We start from the raw sequence: 16,948 nt of genomic DNA on the forward strand, positions 1-16,948 counted from the left end.
TCTACTTGGGAAGGTGACAAGTTCTAGAAATGAATAGTGACGGTTGCACAATATTGTCATGGGACTTAAGGTCAATGAATTGTACACTTAGAAATGATTAAAAAACTCCATTTTATGTTATGTATTTTACAATTAAAAAATGGTAGCATATCACTTACATTATTTTACAACTAAATTTTGTTGTAAAATAATGTATCTTGAGGATCACTGCTGGTGTTAACATATTTATAGAACTAATTCCCTATTGATGGACATTTAGACTATTTCCAATTTTTTGCTCTCCCACTGAAACAAATAATGCTGATATAAATAATTTAACACATATATCAATTTGTACATGTGTGAGTATATCTGAGGTACAAACTTCTAAAAGTATACAACCTGGGTCAAAGGTATGGGCACTGTAATTTTTACAGGTATAATCAAATTACCTTCCATAAAAGTTGTGCTAATTCATAAACCCACCACAAAGTAGGTAAATGCCACTTCCCTATGTTCTTGTCAACTAGTTAATACTGGAAATTTTGACAACTGGTAGGTAATTAAAATAAAGAAAAAGAACATCTGGGTACGTTTATTTCTCTAATGGCTGAGGTTGGGCATATTTTCATTTAAGAAACACTGGTAACTTCTATCTATTCTTATCCTTTGCCCATTTTTCTGTTCAGTGTTGATCTTTTCTATTTTTTATTTTTGACAGAAAGAGAGAGTGGGCATGAGTGAGGGAGAAGGACGGGGGGAGGGGGGGGAGAGAGAGAGAGAGAGAGAGAGAGAGAGAGAGAGAGAGACAGAGATTGATTGATTCCCAAGCAGGCTCCATGCTCAGTGCAGATCTTAATGCGGGGCTCGATCCTATGACCCTGGGATCATGACCTGAGCTGAAAAGCTGAAATCAAGAGTTGGATGCTCGACAGACTGAGCCACCCAGGTGCCCCATGTTGATTTTTTTCTAAAGGTTTTATAGAAGTTCTTCATATGTGAAGGAAATTTGATCTTTATGTATTACATACATTGCAAGTATTTTCCTAAAAGTTGTCATTTATCTTTGTTTCTGCCTGTTTTGGTTATGCGAACATTTTCAACTTTTACATAGTCCACTTTATCCCTGTTTTTCTGTATGGGTTCTAGGTTTATGTCAAAGGTTATCAAAATTTCTTTCCCATCATTTCTTTTGGTATCTTTGCTGTTTCACTTTATGTTCATTTAAACCTGTAATTCATCTGGAAATTTATTCTGCAGTTGATGTGAGGGATGAATACAAGTTTATTTTTTCCAAATGTCTATGCTCTTTCCAAATACCACTTAACAGAAAAATCCATCTTTTCCCCCTTACCTGGGATGTCACCTTTATCATAAGTTAATTTATATTTGATTCTACTGCTAAACTTTCTATTCTGTTCAAAGAATCTGTGTATTTATATCATATAAATAATTTTAATGATATTTTAATATCTGATCAGGACAGACCCTCACCCCCTATTATACTTTTCATATTCCTGATTTTTGCTTCTCTTTGAGATTTTTTTTTTAAGTTTATTTATTTGGGGGGTGGGGCAGAGAGAGAAAGAATTCCAAGCATGCTTTGCACCATCAGTGTGGAGCCGGAAATAGGGCTTGACCTGAGCCAAAATCAAGAGTCAATGCTTAACCAACTGAGCCACCCAGGCACCCCATTATTTTAAACATCAGTTTATTTAAGTCCCACATTCCTCACAAGAAAATTCCCATTGGTACATATACTGGAACCACATTAAAGATTGACTTAGGGAGAATGAACATCTCTATGATGTTGAGACTTCTCATTCAAGTACACGGTATGCTTTTCAATTTGTTCAAGCACTCCCTTTTAAATGCATTAAAAGCAGCATTTAAAAACTTTCTTTATACAGATGTAGCATGTATCTTGTTAAATTTATCCCAACGTGTTTTATCTTTTTATTATTGTTCAATCTCTTAAGGCAGTTGCTTTGTTATCCATGTTATACTCAATCTTATCTTCCTTCTCTTTTTAATTTTTTAAACTATTTTTTTTCAAATGTTTATTTATTTTTGAGACAGAGAGAGATGGAGCATGAGTTGGGGAGGGGCAGAGAGAGAGGGAGACACAGAATCCGAAGCAGGCTCCAGGCTCTGAGCTGTCAGCACAGAGCCGGAGGCAGGGCTCGAACCCACAGACCGTGAGATCATGACCTGAGCTGAAGTCGGACGCCTAACCAACTGAGCCGCCCAGGTGCCCCTAATTTAATATTTTTATGTTTATTTTTGAGAGAGAGAAAGACAGAGCATGAACAGGGGAGGGGAGGAGAAAGACACAGATCCAAAGCAGGCTCCAGGCTCTGAGCTGTCAGTACAGATCCTGACACGGGGTTCAAACTCATGGACTGTGAGATCATGACCTGAGCTGAAGTCAGACACTTAACCAAATGAGCCACCCAGGTACACCACATTTTTTCTTCTTCTAAATGTTAATTTATTTTGAAAGAGAGAGTGTGAAAGGGAGGGCAGAGAGAGACGGAGAGAGAGAGAATCCCAAGCAGGTTCTAGACCGTCAGTGCAGAGCCCCATGTGGGGCTCGATCTCACAACTGTGAGATCATGACCTGAACAGAAATCAAGAGTCAGATGCTTAACCAACTGAGCCACCCGTGAACCCCCCATCTTCTCCTATTATGGAGTAATTCCTAGTTGATCCGCCTGAATTATCACCTCACTGTAGATTTTGTTTCTTACTTTTAACTGTGCTGGCTAGTACCTCCACAACACAGTTAAATAACAATGATAATAACACCCTGATTTTGCTCTTGACTTTAACAGGAATGTTCATAGCTAATAACTTATTAAACATTTACATGCAAAATAGCTAAAACATGGAAAAACAGCTCAGAAACATTTTAGAAGCTGAAAATAGCTATAATTATTATCACTGCCTCTGACTTACAGCACCTGACTTACACAATCCAAAGCCTTTTCAATTCAGAGGAGGCATAGTTACCATTTTCCATATTTCACAGAAGGAAAAAGAGAGATTTGGAAAAGGTAAGAATTGTGCTCATAGCTAAAGAGTAAAATTGACTGGTAGCCCTGGAATGGATGTGGTCTTTCTGTGCCCTGACCTGGGCTTCCTCCCAGGCCTTCAGAAGACATGGAAAAGATAAAAGCTTAGAAAGCTTCATTAAAAAAATTTTTTTAAATGTTTTATTTTATATTTCAGAGAGAGAGAGAGAGAGAAAGAATGAGCAAGGGAGGGACAGAGAGAGATGGAGACACAGAATCCAAAGCAGGCTCCAGGCTCCAAGCTGCCAGCACAGAGCCCAATGGGGCTCAAACTACTGAACTGCGAGATCATGACCTGAGCCGAAGTCGGACTCTCAAACGACTGAGCCACCCAGGTGCCCCAGGAAGCTTCATTTAACAAAGCATACAAAACTGATAAAAGCCTGCTGGATTCTGACTGGAACTACAATGAATTAAATAGATCGATATGGGAGAAAATGACTTCTTTTAATACTGAACTTTTGGGGAGCCCAGGGTGGCTCAGTGGGTTAAGTGTTTGACTTCGGCTCAGGTCATGATACCATGGTTTGTGAGTTCAAGCCCTGCGTCGGGGTCTGTGCTGAAAGCTTGGAGCCTGGAGCCTGCTTTGGATTCTGTGTCTCCCCTGTCTCTGCTCCTTCCCTGTTCATGCCTGGTCTCTTTCAAAAATAAATAAACATTATAAAAATAATTTATAATACTGAACTTACAGCTATACACATGATGAATCACTTCATTAATTTAGGTCTTTTTTGATTTCATTCAATCATTTCCTCAGAGGGTTGTGTGTGTGTGTGTGTGTGTGTGTAGAAGTCTTATACATTTTTTTTTAAATTTTTTATTTTTTTTAATGTTTATTTTTGAGAGTGAGAGAGAGCAAATGGGAGGGGCAGAAAGAGAGGGAGACTATATCCATAGTCTTACACAACTTTTTAAAATATTTATTCCTAGGTATGTAACATAAATGGTGTATTTTTAAACTTCAACTTCCTGTTCATTGACCACAAATAAAAGTATAGATAATCTTGGTATTTTCATTTATTAATTCTAAATATTTGAGAGAGAGAGACTGCACATGAGTGGGAGAGGGGCAGAAAGGGAGAGAGAGAGAGAGAGAACCCGAAGCAGATCATGACCTGAGCCAAAAGCAAGAGTCGGATGTTTAATCAACTGAGCCACCCAGGCACCTCTCATTTATTAATTCTAATAGTTTATCCAAATACCTTTTCAATTTTCTATGTACCTAATAAACTCTTTGCAAAACCTGATTCTTTTAATTTTTCCTTTCTAATTTTTAAAAACCTTTTAATTTTCTTACCTTAGTAAGAACTGTTTTTCAATTAATGCAGCATTAAAAAAACCTACTATGAAGAAAACAGAACTGGCAAATAAATTAGGAATCGACATGTTTCAGAAACTCAGGTTCCTGGAAATTTTATGATCCAAGTGCCTAGGCTGGAGGCACTTTCTGTCAGGTGTGGCCATGTTCATTCCTAAAAGCAACTTCTCTGTGGCTGTCTGATTACTATTTAAGTTACTGAAGGCAATGAACAAAAAGCATTAGTTAGCAAAACAGTACTGTCTCCTGAGTGAAATATGCCCATCAGGTCTACATTACAGAAGATGAGAAATGCACAAGCCAGGCTGAAATCCCATTTTGTGACCACTAGATCCATTTCCTTTTGGGGAATGCATCATCTCAAGATGAAGTAACCATACATCTCACTGCTTTCCTGGTATCCTGCCTAATAATACTAGCACCTCTTTTCACTCTCAAAAGCGTTCCAAACACCAGTACAGAAGTAGAAGTGAAAAGTCCCAGGTTTTAGTTTTGGCCATGTATTGGACAGTAACTTCAATTTTCTGAGAATGACAGCATCTTTAGTACGGGGTCATGGTGAGAAATAAGTGAGAGCCTGGATATGTGGCTTATAAACTACAGAGTGCAACAAATTCTACTAAGCGTCTATAAAAAGGAATTACTCCAAATGATGTTTGGCTGTTTTCCAGAGTTCTAATAATGTCGATTCTGACAGCTTTTGTGGGCTTTTCTCCATGTTTCTGTGAGGGAATGGCCATCAAATCTTCCTACTTCACTATTTTCACTGACGTCATTTGGAAAACTATTCCAAAAGATGGAGAGTAGCTGGTTTGTAAGTAAGCTGTAGTGTTAACTCTGGGCCGGAAGAAATGCAATAGCTGAAAATAATGACAGTATATGATGCACAGAACTACGTTTGAGCAGCAGAGTGCGTGTGAACACTCAGGATGACTGAACGGAAACCTCAGCACGAGCCCTGCACATTTCTGGATCAGGGAGAGTAACATTGCTAGGGTTAAGAGTCCAAGAGACTAGAAGTCTTTCAACTCCTTCCCCCGAATCCTACCTTATTCTTACACATTCCCCATCCTGCAGCTGCAGGGACTCCTCCAGTGCATATGCTGGCCCACATAGCTGCTCTGCTCACACACAGACAGGACTTCCCATCTGCTCCAAACTCCATCTGAGCACTGTCTAGTAGACCTACTGTGAGTGTGCACCCAGGCACCTCAGGGGGCTCATTCTCTACCACACCCTCCTGGTCTGCCCCAGCCACCTGGCTTTCTTACTGTTATCTCAACCATGCCCAGCTACTTTGCCTTAAGGGCTTTGCATTTCATCTTTGCTGTGCCTAAAATGAGTAAAATCTCAGACACGCACACTTCAGAGCTTTGCAGGTTCAGCTCCAGATCACCTCAATAAAGCAAATATCATAATAAAGTGATTGAAATGATTTTCTGGTTTCCATTAAAAGTAATGTTTACATTATACTGTAGTCTATTAGGTGTGCAACAGCATTGAGTCTAAAAAAACAATATATTGTAATTGTATAATTAAATTGTGTAATTAAAAACCACTTTATTGCCACAAAATGCTAACCATCGTCTGAGCTTTCAGTGAGCTGTAATCTTTTTTTTTTTAAGTAAACTCTACGCCCAACATGGGGCTCAAACTCATGACCCCGAGATCAAAAATCACATGCTCTACCGACTGAGCCAGCCAGGTGTCCCCATCTTTTTGGGGATAGAGGGTCTTGCCTCAATGTTGATGGTTGCTGATTGCTCAGGATGGTGTTTGCTAAAGGCTGGGGTAGCGGTGGCAATTTCTTAAAATAAGACAACAGTGAAGTTTGCAACATCAGCGGACTCTTCCTTTCACAAATGATTTCTCAGTAGCACGTGATGTTATTTGATAGCATTTGACCCACAAACTTCTTTCAAAATTGGGAGTTAATCCTCTCAAATCCTGCTGATGCATTATCAACTAAGTTTATGTGATATTCACAATCCTTTGTTGTCATTTCAACAACCTTCACAGCATCTTCACCAGGAGATTTTGCCTCAAGAAACCACATTCTTTGCTCCTCCATAACAAGCAATTCCTCGTCCATTAAAGTTTTATCATAAGATTGCAGCATCTCAAATATAATAGCAATCAAGTTTGAAATATTGTGAGAGTTACCAAAATGTGACACAGGAACATGAAATGAGCAAATGCTGCTGGGAAAATGGCGCCAACAGACTTGCTCCACACAGGGTTGCTGCAAACCTTCAATCTGTAACAAACCTAGCATCTGGGAAGGGCAATAAAGCAAAGCGCACCAAAACGAAGCATGCCTGTATTTGGGTGGTTTTCTCCCTGACTGCCTTCAGGGCTCTATTCACGTCACCCATCAGAAATGCTTTTGGTGACCACATTACCTACAAGACCTCCCCTCAACATTTTGCTCTATCCTCTTCCTCTGCCTTATTCTCATTCAGAGCTCTAATTACTACCTGATGTTCTAGAGATTTAATTTTAATTTACTTACTAACTCTGGTCTGTTTACTGCTTTATACCTAGCACCTAGACCAGTGCCTAACACAGGAGGAGTATTCAGTCAACTGTAGCAGAATCAATGTGATTAAATGAAAAGGCAGAAATACGTACCCAGAATACATGTCATGGGGCAGGTTTCTTCCAGATTACTCAGAAACACTTCTTTTTTGTAGAACATTTTTGTGGGCTCATGTTCTGTCTCTTCTGGGTGAATGAAGATAGGGCCATAAAAATATGCAGCTCCATCTCGGACCCACACCTTTTCAATTCTTGGGGGAAAAATGGAGAAATTCCATTAAAATGAATTGACAGATTTCATTCTGGAAGGATTAATCTACCAAAAATTCTGCTAGCCAAAAACCTAATGATATTTACTATTTAAATTTTTTTTTTTTTCAACGTTTATTTATTTTTTTTTTTGGGACAGAGAGAGACAGAGCATGAACGGGGGAGGGGCAGAGAGAGAGGGAGACACAGAATCGGAAACAGGCTCCAGGCTCTGAGCCATCAGCCCAGAGCCCGACGCGGGGCTCGAACTCACGGACCGCGAGATCGTGACCTGGCTGAAGTCGGACGCTTAACCGACTGCGCCACCCAGGCGCCCCTACTATTTAAAAAAAATAAAAATTTGAGAGAGAATGAGTGTGAGTCAGGGAGGGGCAGGGGAAGAGGGAGAGAGAATCTTAAGCAGGCTCCACACCCAGTACGGAGCCTGACATGGGGTCCATCTCACGACTGTGAGATCATGACCTGAGCTGAAATCAAGAGTGGGATGCTTAACCCACTGAGCCACCCAGGTGCCTCGATGATATTTACTATTTTAGAGAAGTTTCACTGACTATTTTGATAAAGAGACAATTTCCTTGATGTTTCGTCCTTTTTGAGCACAGGAGAAGATACTCAGAAAGAGAAACAAACATTTGGCTACTTATCTAAGGGGAAAACAATTTTAACACAATACTAAGGCATATCTCCCAGGTGTTTTCCCTGAGATGCTCATGGTAAAACAAAACTAAGCATCTGTCATTGGACTTGTCAGCCAAATACACACGCAAACCATCGATATTTGGGGTCAGCTCACATGAATGGCAGATATTCCTGTAAGGCAATGGTTGGTTCATGACTTTTGAGTGCCAAGATATAAGAGCCCTTCACCCCTTGAGAATCGGACCAAAGCCAGATACTATCTCCCTAGAAAAAAATAAAAATTCACATGTGACTGCTATGTGCCAGGTACTGTATCATTCCTCACAACCACCCCACCAGCTTGGTATTATGGTCTCCAATGTCTTGTGGTTCCTAACAAGAAGCAGTATCCTCATCTCAGTTACTGGTAACTCCACCTTCCAGTTCCTCAAGACAAGAGACAGAAGTCACCCTTGACTCCTTTCTCTCAGACCCTACATCCCATTTATCAGAAATCCTATTAACTCAACCTTTTAAAACAGGGTCTGACTACTGGTCTGAGCCATCATCATTTTCTGCCTGGATTACTGCAACAGCCAGCCTTCTAGCAGATCTCCTTGCTTCTCTTTGATCCTTTAAGTCTATTCTCAACAACCAGTAGGCAGAGCAATCTTGCTAAGAACTAATTCAGCTGTCACACTGATGCTTAAAAGAATCCAATGGTACTCTTTTTAATTCAGTAAAAGCCCAAGTGCCTACATCGGTCTCTGAGGTCCACAAGGGTTGCACTGTATGCCGTGGCCCTCATCTCCTATCTAACTCAATGCACTGCTTACTCCCCCTGTAACAAACTCTCCTGGTTTGACAGGCTAGGAATGCTTCTCTCTCAGGTCTTTATCTTGGCTGTTCTCACTTCCGGGAAAGCTTTCCCCCCGGATATTCACATTACTCACTCAGTTTCTTCGTTGACTCAACTATTAACTCTCAGTGAGGCCTATATACATCACCCTACTTAAACTTTTGCACCTCCTCACTGTGACCACGGCATTCCTGAGTGTTCTCATACTCTTATTTTTTCATGACCTAATGTACCTTACACTTTACTTATTCATGATTACTGTTTATCTTCCCACTGGAACAAAGATCCCGGGCACTAAGAATGTTTGTTTTATTCACTAATGTAGCTTCAGAGCCTGGCAAATAGGTTTGTAATAAATGATTACTGAATGAGGAAAAAATGGAATGAGGAAACTGAAGCTCAGGGAAGTAAATCATTTGCCTAAGGACATGAAGCTAGCAGAGCTGGACTTACACCAGGATCTCTTGGAACCAACTACTACTCTTAACCACTATCCTCTACTGCCCAATTCTGTACCTGACTCCGTCACTGCTATTTTATGCCATGCAAACACTCTTCCATCCATTTACTTGTTCAACCAATATCTGAGCCCTTACTATGTTTCATGAACTGTATGCTTGAAGCAGGGAAGACAAAGGTGAGCAAAAAGACAGGGACCCTACTGTCAGGGCATTTGCAGTCTGGTAAGGAAATCTGACAGTAAAATAACATGACAAGTGCTCTGAGAATACAAGGACACCTAATCCAGTCTGGAGGGTACAGGAGAAGCTTCCTTAAGGAAGTGTCATCTTAAATTGAAGCTAAAGGGGGTTCATCATGTGAGGTGGGCAGGGAGATTTCTGGGTTGAGAATTGAGTAAATGGTAAGAGAAGAAAAAAAAAAAGTTCACAAGAGGAATTTAAAGAAGCATGGCTAGAGACGAAAGCAGGGCAAGGGTGTGCAAGGAAGCTGGGGAAGTTAACAGGATTGCAGGGTGTGTGTGTGGGGGGGGTTGATGATGACGTGTGTCTTCATCCTAAAGAGTGATGAATTTCCACTTGCTCCAAATCTCTCTGACCCAACTGCATCTTCGCTGCTTCAGTAACACTCACCTGCCCACACGTGGGCGCACCAGGCCATGGGACTTGATGAAGACACAGTCACCAACCTTCAGCCACATGTCATTGTAACGGAGCTGCTCAAAGTAGTGGCAACCTGGCTCACCGTTTGACATTTCCACAGGGACATCTTCTTTCTCCTGTGGTAAAGGAAACTGGTTGAAGAGAGGCAGCTCACAATCAAGGAGTAGACAGAGAAGGTAAGAAAGGAAAGTTGACTTTCCTTCATATTAACTTAGAAGAAAAAAATAACCATAAATAGAAGTTTTGATGAAGATCAGAAACCAAAAGATTAGGGTACTGAAACCAAACTAAGTCTTCTCAAATAATGCATTTATTTTAAATTTCTAGTTAAGTTTCACAAAATGTTACTCCAAGATGCTTTTATTCCCCTAGTCCAGTGCAAAAAGAGCACCGGAGAGGACTTAGCAGCATTCAGGAGCAGCCTCACTCATGCGTTGCCATGGAGGATAAGGAGCAAATACTGCATAAGCTTCCTCTTCACCACATTTACTGAGCTCTCAATGTCTTAGCATTAACAGCTGATAGATTTAAAATGATCATTTTGCTTTATTCTAGCATGGAAAGGAATAGTATAGCCTCTGTGATACAAACACATACTCTCAATTTTTTTTTTTTTAATTTTTTTTTTTTCAACGTTTTTATTTTATTTTTGGGAGAGAGAGACAGAGCATGAACAGGGGAGGGGCAGAGAGAGAGGGAGACACAGAATCCGAAACAGGCTCCAGGCTCTGAGCCATCAGCCCAGAGCCCGACGCGGGGCTCGAACTCACGGACCGCGAGATCGTGACCTGGCTGAAGTCGGACGCTTAACCGACTGCGCCACCCAGGCGCCCCTCAATTTTTTAACAAATTACAAGGTCTGTCACCTACTGGCTACTGTGACATTAGGAAAATTACTTGACCTCTTAGGCCTTAGTTTCCTCATCTGGAAAATGAAGACAGTGTGCCTATTACATGGGATTGTTAGGAAGCTTTAAGGATATTCTCCCCATTAACTACACAGAGCAATGCCTGACTTATAAAAAGCGCTTTAACAAACATTATTATTGTTTTATAGTGTTGGCAGAAAAGGGGAAAAAAGAAAAACAAGTTCTGATCTGATGCAGATAGTGGGCACAGCACGAGGTGTTGTAAACATATTAATTTCAAAACATATAAAAGCTCCTCAAGGAAACCCCAGAACCCCCAAGTTTTCTACTGCACCTCCCCAAGAGTATCTGAAAATTCAAACAAAAATCTCTCTTTCAGAAGGTCCAAACGGTTTGCTTCTTTCTTCACGACTATAAATGTGCAATCTAAATGCTCCTCCTGGAAAACCCTTAAGAATGAGATGTGCTGGATGAGGGACACCTGCAGGAAAGGGAGCTATAAAGTGACCCCTAAGAGTAAGAATAACTTTTTCTTTCAGGAATGGTCTGTTCTGAAGTTCTTTTCTTTTCCTTTTTTTTTTTTTTTTTTGTAAAGTCATCTTCCCGCCCAATGTGGGGCTTGACCTCACAATCCCAAGGCTGAGAGCTTCATGCTCTACCTGCTGAAGGTATTCTCTTAAAAAGTTCCAGGAATGACCTGTTTTGGCCAGGCAGCATTAAAATAGATAGGAGACAAGAACAGGAAAAAAAAAAAAAAAAAAATGTGTGCAGAGAGAGGACCCTGGGGACTTATGAATTCTAAGAAAAAATTGCTAACTTGGACATAAATTAAAAAATTAATTAATTAATTTAAAAAAAAAGAAAAAGAAGAAATCTATGTTATTCCCACACTGGCTTCCTTTGGTATTTCTTATTCTTTCATAATTAACGTCTCTACAATTCCCAGACATATTGGTAAAGTGTAAAAACTATCATGTTCTTTCCCAGGCTCCCTTTCTCTTGTAAAACTGTTAGGACACTGAAATGGACTCAATATTTTCCAGTTTTTATGTTAACAATATAAAAGTTTTATCTTTCTTGATTATATAAAAGAAGTACATTCATTGGCAACAAGTCAACATTACAGCATGTAAAACTTAAAAACAATCTTCTGTGATCCAACTCCAGAGATAAGCACCTAGTTTAGCACACAGCAGTGTTCCATGCTGTTTTCATTTTCTCATTCATGTATGTAAATATACATTTTTCTTTGTTTTGAATAATGATGGAACTGCATCCCATTCTGCTGCCTGTTAATCATGAACATCCTCCTACCACAGGACTTGGAAAATTTTCCACGTGACATATTATAAACCTACTTCACTGCTTTCACTGGCCGTACAGCTGGCATGCTATGGATGTATGACAACTTACTCAATTCCTATTCATGGCATTTGAGTTTGGCCAAGGGTTTTGCTTTACAGGTAACACTGATGTCACTCCTTGTAGACAACCCTTTGGTGCGCCTGAGTACTGAGTTGGAACACATTCCCTGGCATCAAACTGTAGGGTCAAAGGGAATGCCATGGATGGGAGAGAAGTGTGCTGCCCACACCCACATCGGGTGTGCCCAGTATTAGCAGTCTTTAGAACTCCTGCCAATCTGCCAGGCATTTAAAAACATTTTACCTTTTTGGCTGTCTTCCTTCTTACAAATCATCTATTTGGTCCTTTGCCTATTTTTCTAGTGTAGCTTTTTTCCTAGGTTTCCAAGAGCTCATTGTGTTAAAAATGGCAGTCCTTAGACTCTTTTATTAAACTAATGGATATTTTCCATTGTGCACTGATAAAATGCCCCCCCCCTTTTATGGATACTGGATTTTATATCATGTATAGAATGGACCCATTCCAAGCTTATAAATACATACATACATACATAAAAGAATATAGGTAAATAATAGTAAATATGCTTATGTTAGCAACTAGTACTCTTTTTTTTTTTTTTTTTTATCTTTTTGGAATATCAAGAGAGAATTCAGGTGGGTTTTTTCCTTTCTTCTTCTTTTTCTTTTATTTTCAAATGGCTACCAGTTTTTCCAGTATCATTTGATTCCATCCTCTCCTGCTGATTTAAAATCCTACCTTTATATTCTAGATTTTAGTTGTGAAAAGCCTATTCCTTCCACTGACTGGTCCTGAGCTACTATCCCAATTTTTTAAAAATGTTGTTTTATAAAATACAATAATATCTAGCAGGGCAAAGCACTTTGATTACTTTTCTCCCTTCTTTTCCTGGTAACTAACATGTTTATCCCTTCATAAGAATGCCAGCATAATTCTGTCAGGTTCCAAAAACAAGTCTTTCATGTCCAAAGACTGTTTCTCTTCCCATAGGTTCCATATATTCCTTTTAAGGTTATTTCTTTTTTGTTGTTGTTTGTTTGTTTGTTTAGAGAGAGACAGAGAGACAGAGTGGAGTGGGGAGGGGCAGAGAGAGAATCCCAAGCAGGCTTCCCGCTGTCAGCACAGAGCCTGATATGGGGCTTGAACTCACAAACCGTGAGATCATGACCCGAGCCGAAATCAAGAGTCAGACACTTACCCAACTGAGCCACCCAGCAGCGCCCCCAAGATTATTTCTTAATGTATCTTGTTGTTAAGATGAATCAGATATTTTCTTCTACATGACTTTCCTAACAGCTGCTAAAGCGTATTCAACATTTTTATCTTACTTTCAAGTCTTGTGAATTACTGTTTTGTTTATATAAGAAAGCTATTGACTTGTATATGGACTTTGAAATTCCTATTTGTTGAATTCTTGGTTTTCAAAACTTTAATTTCTCTCCCATTATCTGCAAAAAAAAGTTTTGCCTCTTTATTGTCAATATTTTTACTATTTTGTTTGTCTGCATTGGCTACTTTCAGAAAAATATAGATAATAGTAGAGCAAGCACGTTTAGGTGTGAGAAACAAATATAATTTTAAAAAATCACTTTGAGGAAATATCCATCTAAAGACTTAAATAAATGAAGACAGTTACTGTACTTTATTAAATAATTTCTCCTTAGATCTATTAATGCAATGAAATGTTTTACTGAATTTTCCTAATTTTGACCAATCCTTGCATTTGTAGAATGAACTTCCACCTACTTGGTCACATTGTTCTTAAATAACTAATTTGATTTCATTTATAAAAATATATTTTCTCCGAGTATTTTTTGCATTAATATTCGTAAGTTAGACTGAACTATAGCTTTTCCGGTTTTATTTTGTCAGGCTTTGAAATCAAGATTATTCTGGTTTTGTAAAATAACTGGGAAGTTTTGTTTTCTATGCTCTGAAAGAATTTAAACCATAGTATAATTATAGGTCTCTTAAAGGGTTAAAAGAACTCACCTACAGAATTATCTGATCTGAGTACTCTGTGATTAGCTCTCAAGACATTAAAAAAATTTCTTGTTGTTGTCCACTTACATGTTACACCTCTTCTTGATGCCACTTTAGTGATTTATATTGTCCTAGGAAATTATTCATTTTATTCAGGATTTCAATTTATTAACAAAATTTACAAGTCTTTAAATTTCTTCCACATTTATATGTCTGAGCTTAATTCTCTTCTTTTTTTTATTAGGAGAGTTGGTCATTTATTTCACTGGACTTGTCAAATGATTAGCACTTGGATTCACTTCTTTCTTTATTATTTGAGAGAGGGAGGGAGAGGGAGAGAGGACGTGAGCGCATGCATGCACGTAAGCCAGCAGGAGAGAGAGGAAAAGGGGGAGAAACCGAATCTCAAGCAGGCTCCATGCTTAGTGTGGAGCCTGACACGGGGCTCAATCCCATGACCCTGAGACCACGACACGAGCTGAAATCAAGTCAATCGACTGAGCCACCCAGGCGCTCCTATTTAATTTTTTTTTTAAAGTAGGCTGCATGCCCAACGGGGGACTTAAACTAATGACCCTGAGATCAAGAGTCTCATGCTCTACTCACTGAACCAGTAGGTGCCCTGGATTTACTTTTCAGTTCTACTGTTGTTTTCTAAGTATTAATTTCTGTCTCTTTTATAGTTCCCTTCTTTCTGTTTATGTAAGGTTTTATGTTGTTGCTCTTTTTCTAATTCTGATTTTGAATGCTTTATTCATTTATTTTCTGGAATAGGTATTTTGAAGTGTAAAATTCTTTTCTGTGTGGCTTTTAGCTACATACCTTTTCCAAGTTAAAACTGTCTTCAGTTCGACTATCCTCTGAGTTGTCTGTGTTCTTCTCATCATCCCCTTTATCTGCATTTGCAAATACAGAGGCCACTCGGACCACAGGCAAGGGCACATCCCGAGGGACAAACCTCACTGAACTGATGGGCATGGTCCACAGTTTAATTTTCTTAAAAGATTTGGTTTTGGCAGAATACCGTGATTCACAGACAAAAACATCCTCATCTCGAAAGTTTTCTGGGCATAATTTAAAGTATTCCTGGGAGATATAATAAAATTAATAAGTTAGGTGAATATTCTGAAAACCAGTCAACCATAAAAACCAAAACCACACATCAATCAAGCAAACAAACAAAAGCTAAACTGTTAAGACTTTTTGACAGTTAACCACAAATAGTAAATGGCTAGAGATGTAGGAGCAATTTCTTGCTACAAAATAGCCTTATTATATACACACCCTTTAGCTTATTTAAAAAAACTTTTTTGTAATGTTTATTTTATTTTTGACAGAGAGAGACAGAGCATGAGTGGGGGAGGGGCAGAGAAAGAGGGAGACACAGAATCCAAAGCAGGCTCCAGGCTCGGAGCTGTCAGCACAGAGCCTGATGTGGGGCTTGAACTCACAGACCGTGAGATCATGACCTGAGCCGAAGTCGGACGCTCAACCGACTGAGCCACCCAGGTGCCCCCACACCTTTTAGCTTATTTAGCTTACCAACAGCCCTTTTGAAAATATATTAACATTTCATAATACAGCTATAACGTTCTTGAAAGCTTTGGGGCAGGGGTCAATGTGCCTGTATCAGACAGATACACAAAAAGTATACTTTATTACCTAAAAAAGCATACTGACAGTTTTCAGAAAATTATCTTTCAGAAAATGTCATCCTCAAAAATTAACCTCGCAGTATAAAAAAAACTTTAAGCTAACTGCATTCAACTATATGATGTAGGCAGCAAATGGTCTTCCATCATCATGATCAGATTAATTTCTTCCCAAATCTTTTACACACAGCCATACAGATACAGTTTAAAAAAAAAATCAAACGGTTTAAAACAGAGCTTCTAATTTGTAAACACTGATTTTTCCGTGTTCGTAAATTTTATTTTCATGGAATGATTTGTACTTTGGGAACTAATGAGTTTCTTACCTTGACAAACATGACCACACATTTTCCTAGAATTTTACTAACAGGAACTTTATTGTAATAGTCACTCTTAAAAACTTCTTTTTCTAGAAATTTTCGTGTAGCCAGATGGAATGTTTCATTTGGCCGATAAAACCAACAGCCATACAACCATTTTTCACCTCAAAAACAAAAAGGGAGGGAGGGAGGGAGGGAGGGAGAGAGAGAGAGAGAGAGAGAGAGAGAGACAGACAGAATTACCATTAACAGAAATCACACATTCTTTGCAAAACGAGCAAATTCTCCATCTATTCTCTTATGGCCCAAACCCAACGATGTGCTTTTTAAGCCACAGGTCCTTAAAATAATTATCTTAGAAGAAATGATACTTGAAAATAATGAAGTATAAGAAGGCCTAAAAAATGCTACTCTCCCTCTCACATGAAAAGATAGGTAATATACCGGATGAGGAGGGTGATGAGAGCTGCTCCACTCTGCCGGGGCCAGGACACGGCCGGGGATGCATGCTTAAGAAAGATACCGCATACTAAAGGAGGCAGTTAGCACTCAGGGCAAGGGATGCAAAGCTGAGGGAACTGGATTGCCTGGATCACATTTCTGCCTGCTTCTGGCTTCATTAACTCTTAATTTTTTTTTTCAACGTTTTTATTTTATTTTTGGGACAGAGAGAGACAGAGCATGAACGGGGGAGGGGCAGAGAGAGAGGGAGACACAGAATCGGAAACAGGCTCCAGGCTCTGAGCCATCAGCCCAGAGCCTGACGCGGGGCGCGAACTCACGGACCGCGAGATCGTGACCTGGCTGAAGTCGGACGCTTAACCGACTGCGCCACCCAGGCGCCCCAAAACTCTTAAGGTTAATGAACTTCTTCATTAACTCCTCATGAACTCCTTCATTAACTCCTAAGGCAACTGTTCTAGGACACCTTTTTTAAATCAAATTCTAAGCCAAGGCACATGTC

At 39.4% G+C, this 16,948-nt stretch overlaps 1 protein-coding gene across 50 annotated transcripts in view; it reads right to left on the reverse strand.

The window, feature by feature from the left end:
- PBRM1 (polybromo 1) overlaps window positions 1-16,948 on the reverse strand; it is a 116,809-nt gene that overhangs the window by 18,243 nt on the left and 81,618 nt on the right. For 45 of the 50 annotated variants that reach the window (XM_045493102.1, XM_045493101.1, XM_045493087.1 and 42 more), the window contains 4 exons: window positions 15,991-16,148; window positions 14,835-15,098; window positions 9,748-9,893; window positions 7,003-7,160 (listed from right to left, as the gene is read on the reverse strand). In XM_045493102.1, the coding sequence (XP_045349058.1) occupies window positions 7,003-7,160; window positions 9,748-9,893; window positions 14,835-15,098; window positions 15,991-16,148 (726 nt within the window). The remainder of the gene's footprint in view (window positions 1-7,002; window positions 7,161-9,747; window positions 9,894-14,834; window positions 15,099-15,990; window positions 16,149-16,948) is intronic. The other 5 variants (XM_045493094.1, XM_045493098.1, XM_045493127.1 and 2 more) reach the window with 1 other exon arrangement.

Source organism: Leopardus geoffroyi, chromosome A2 (genome assembly GCF_018350155.1).
Source record: "Leopardus geoffroyi isolate Oge1 chromosome A2, O.geoffroyi_Oge1_pat1.0, whole genome shotgun sequence".
Taxonomy (NCBI): Eukaryota; Metazoa; Chordata; class Mammalia; order Carnivora; family Felidae; genus Leopardus; species Leopardus geoffroyi.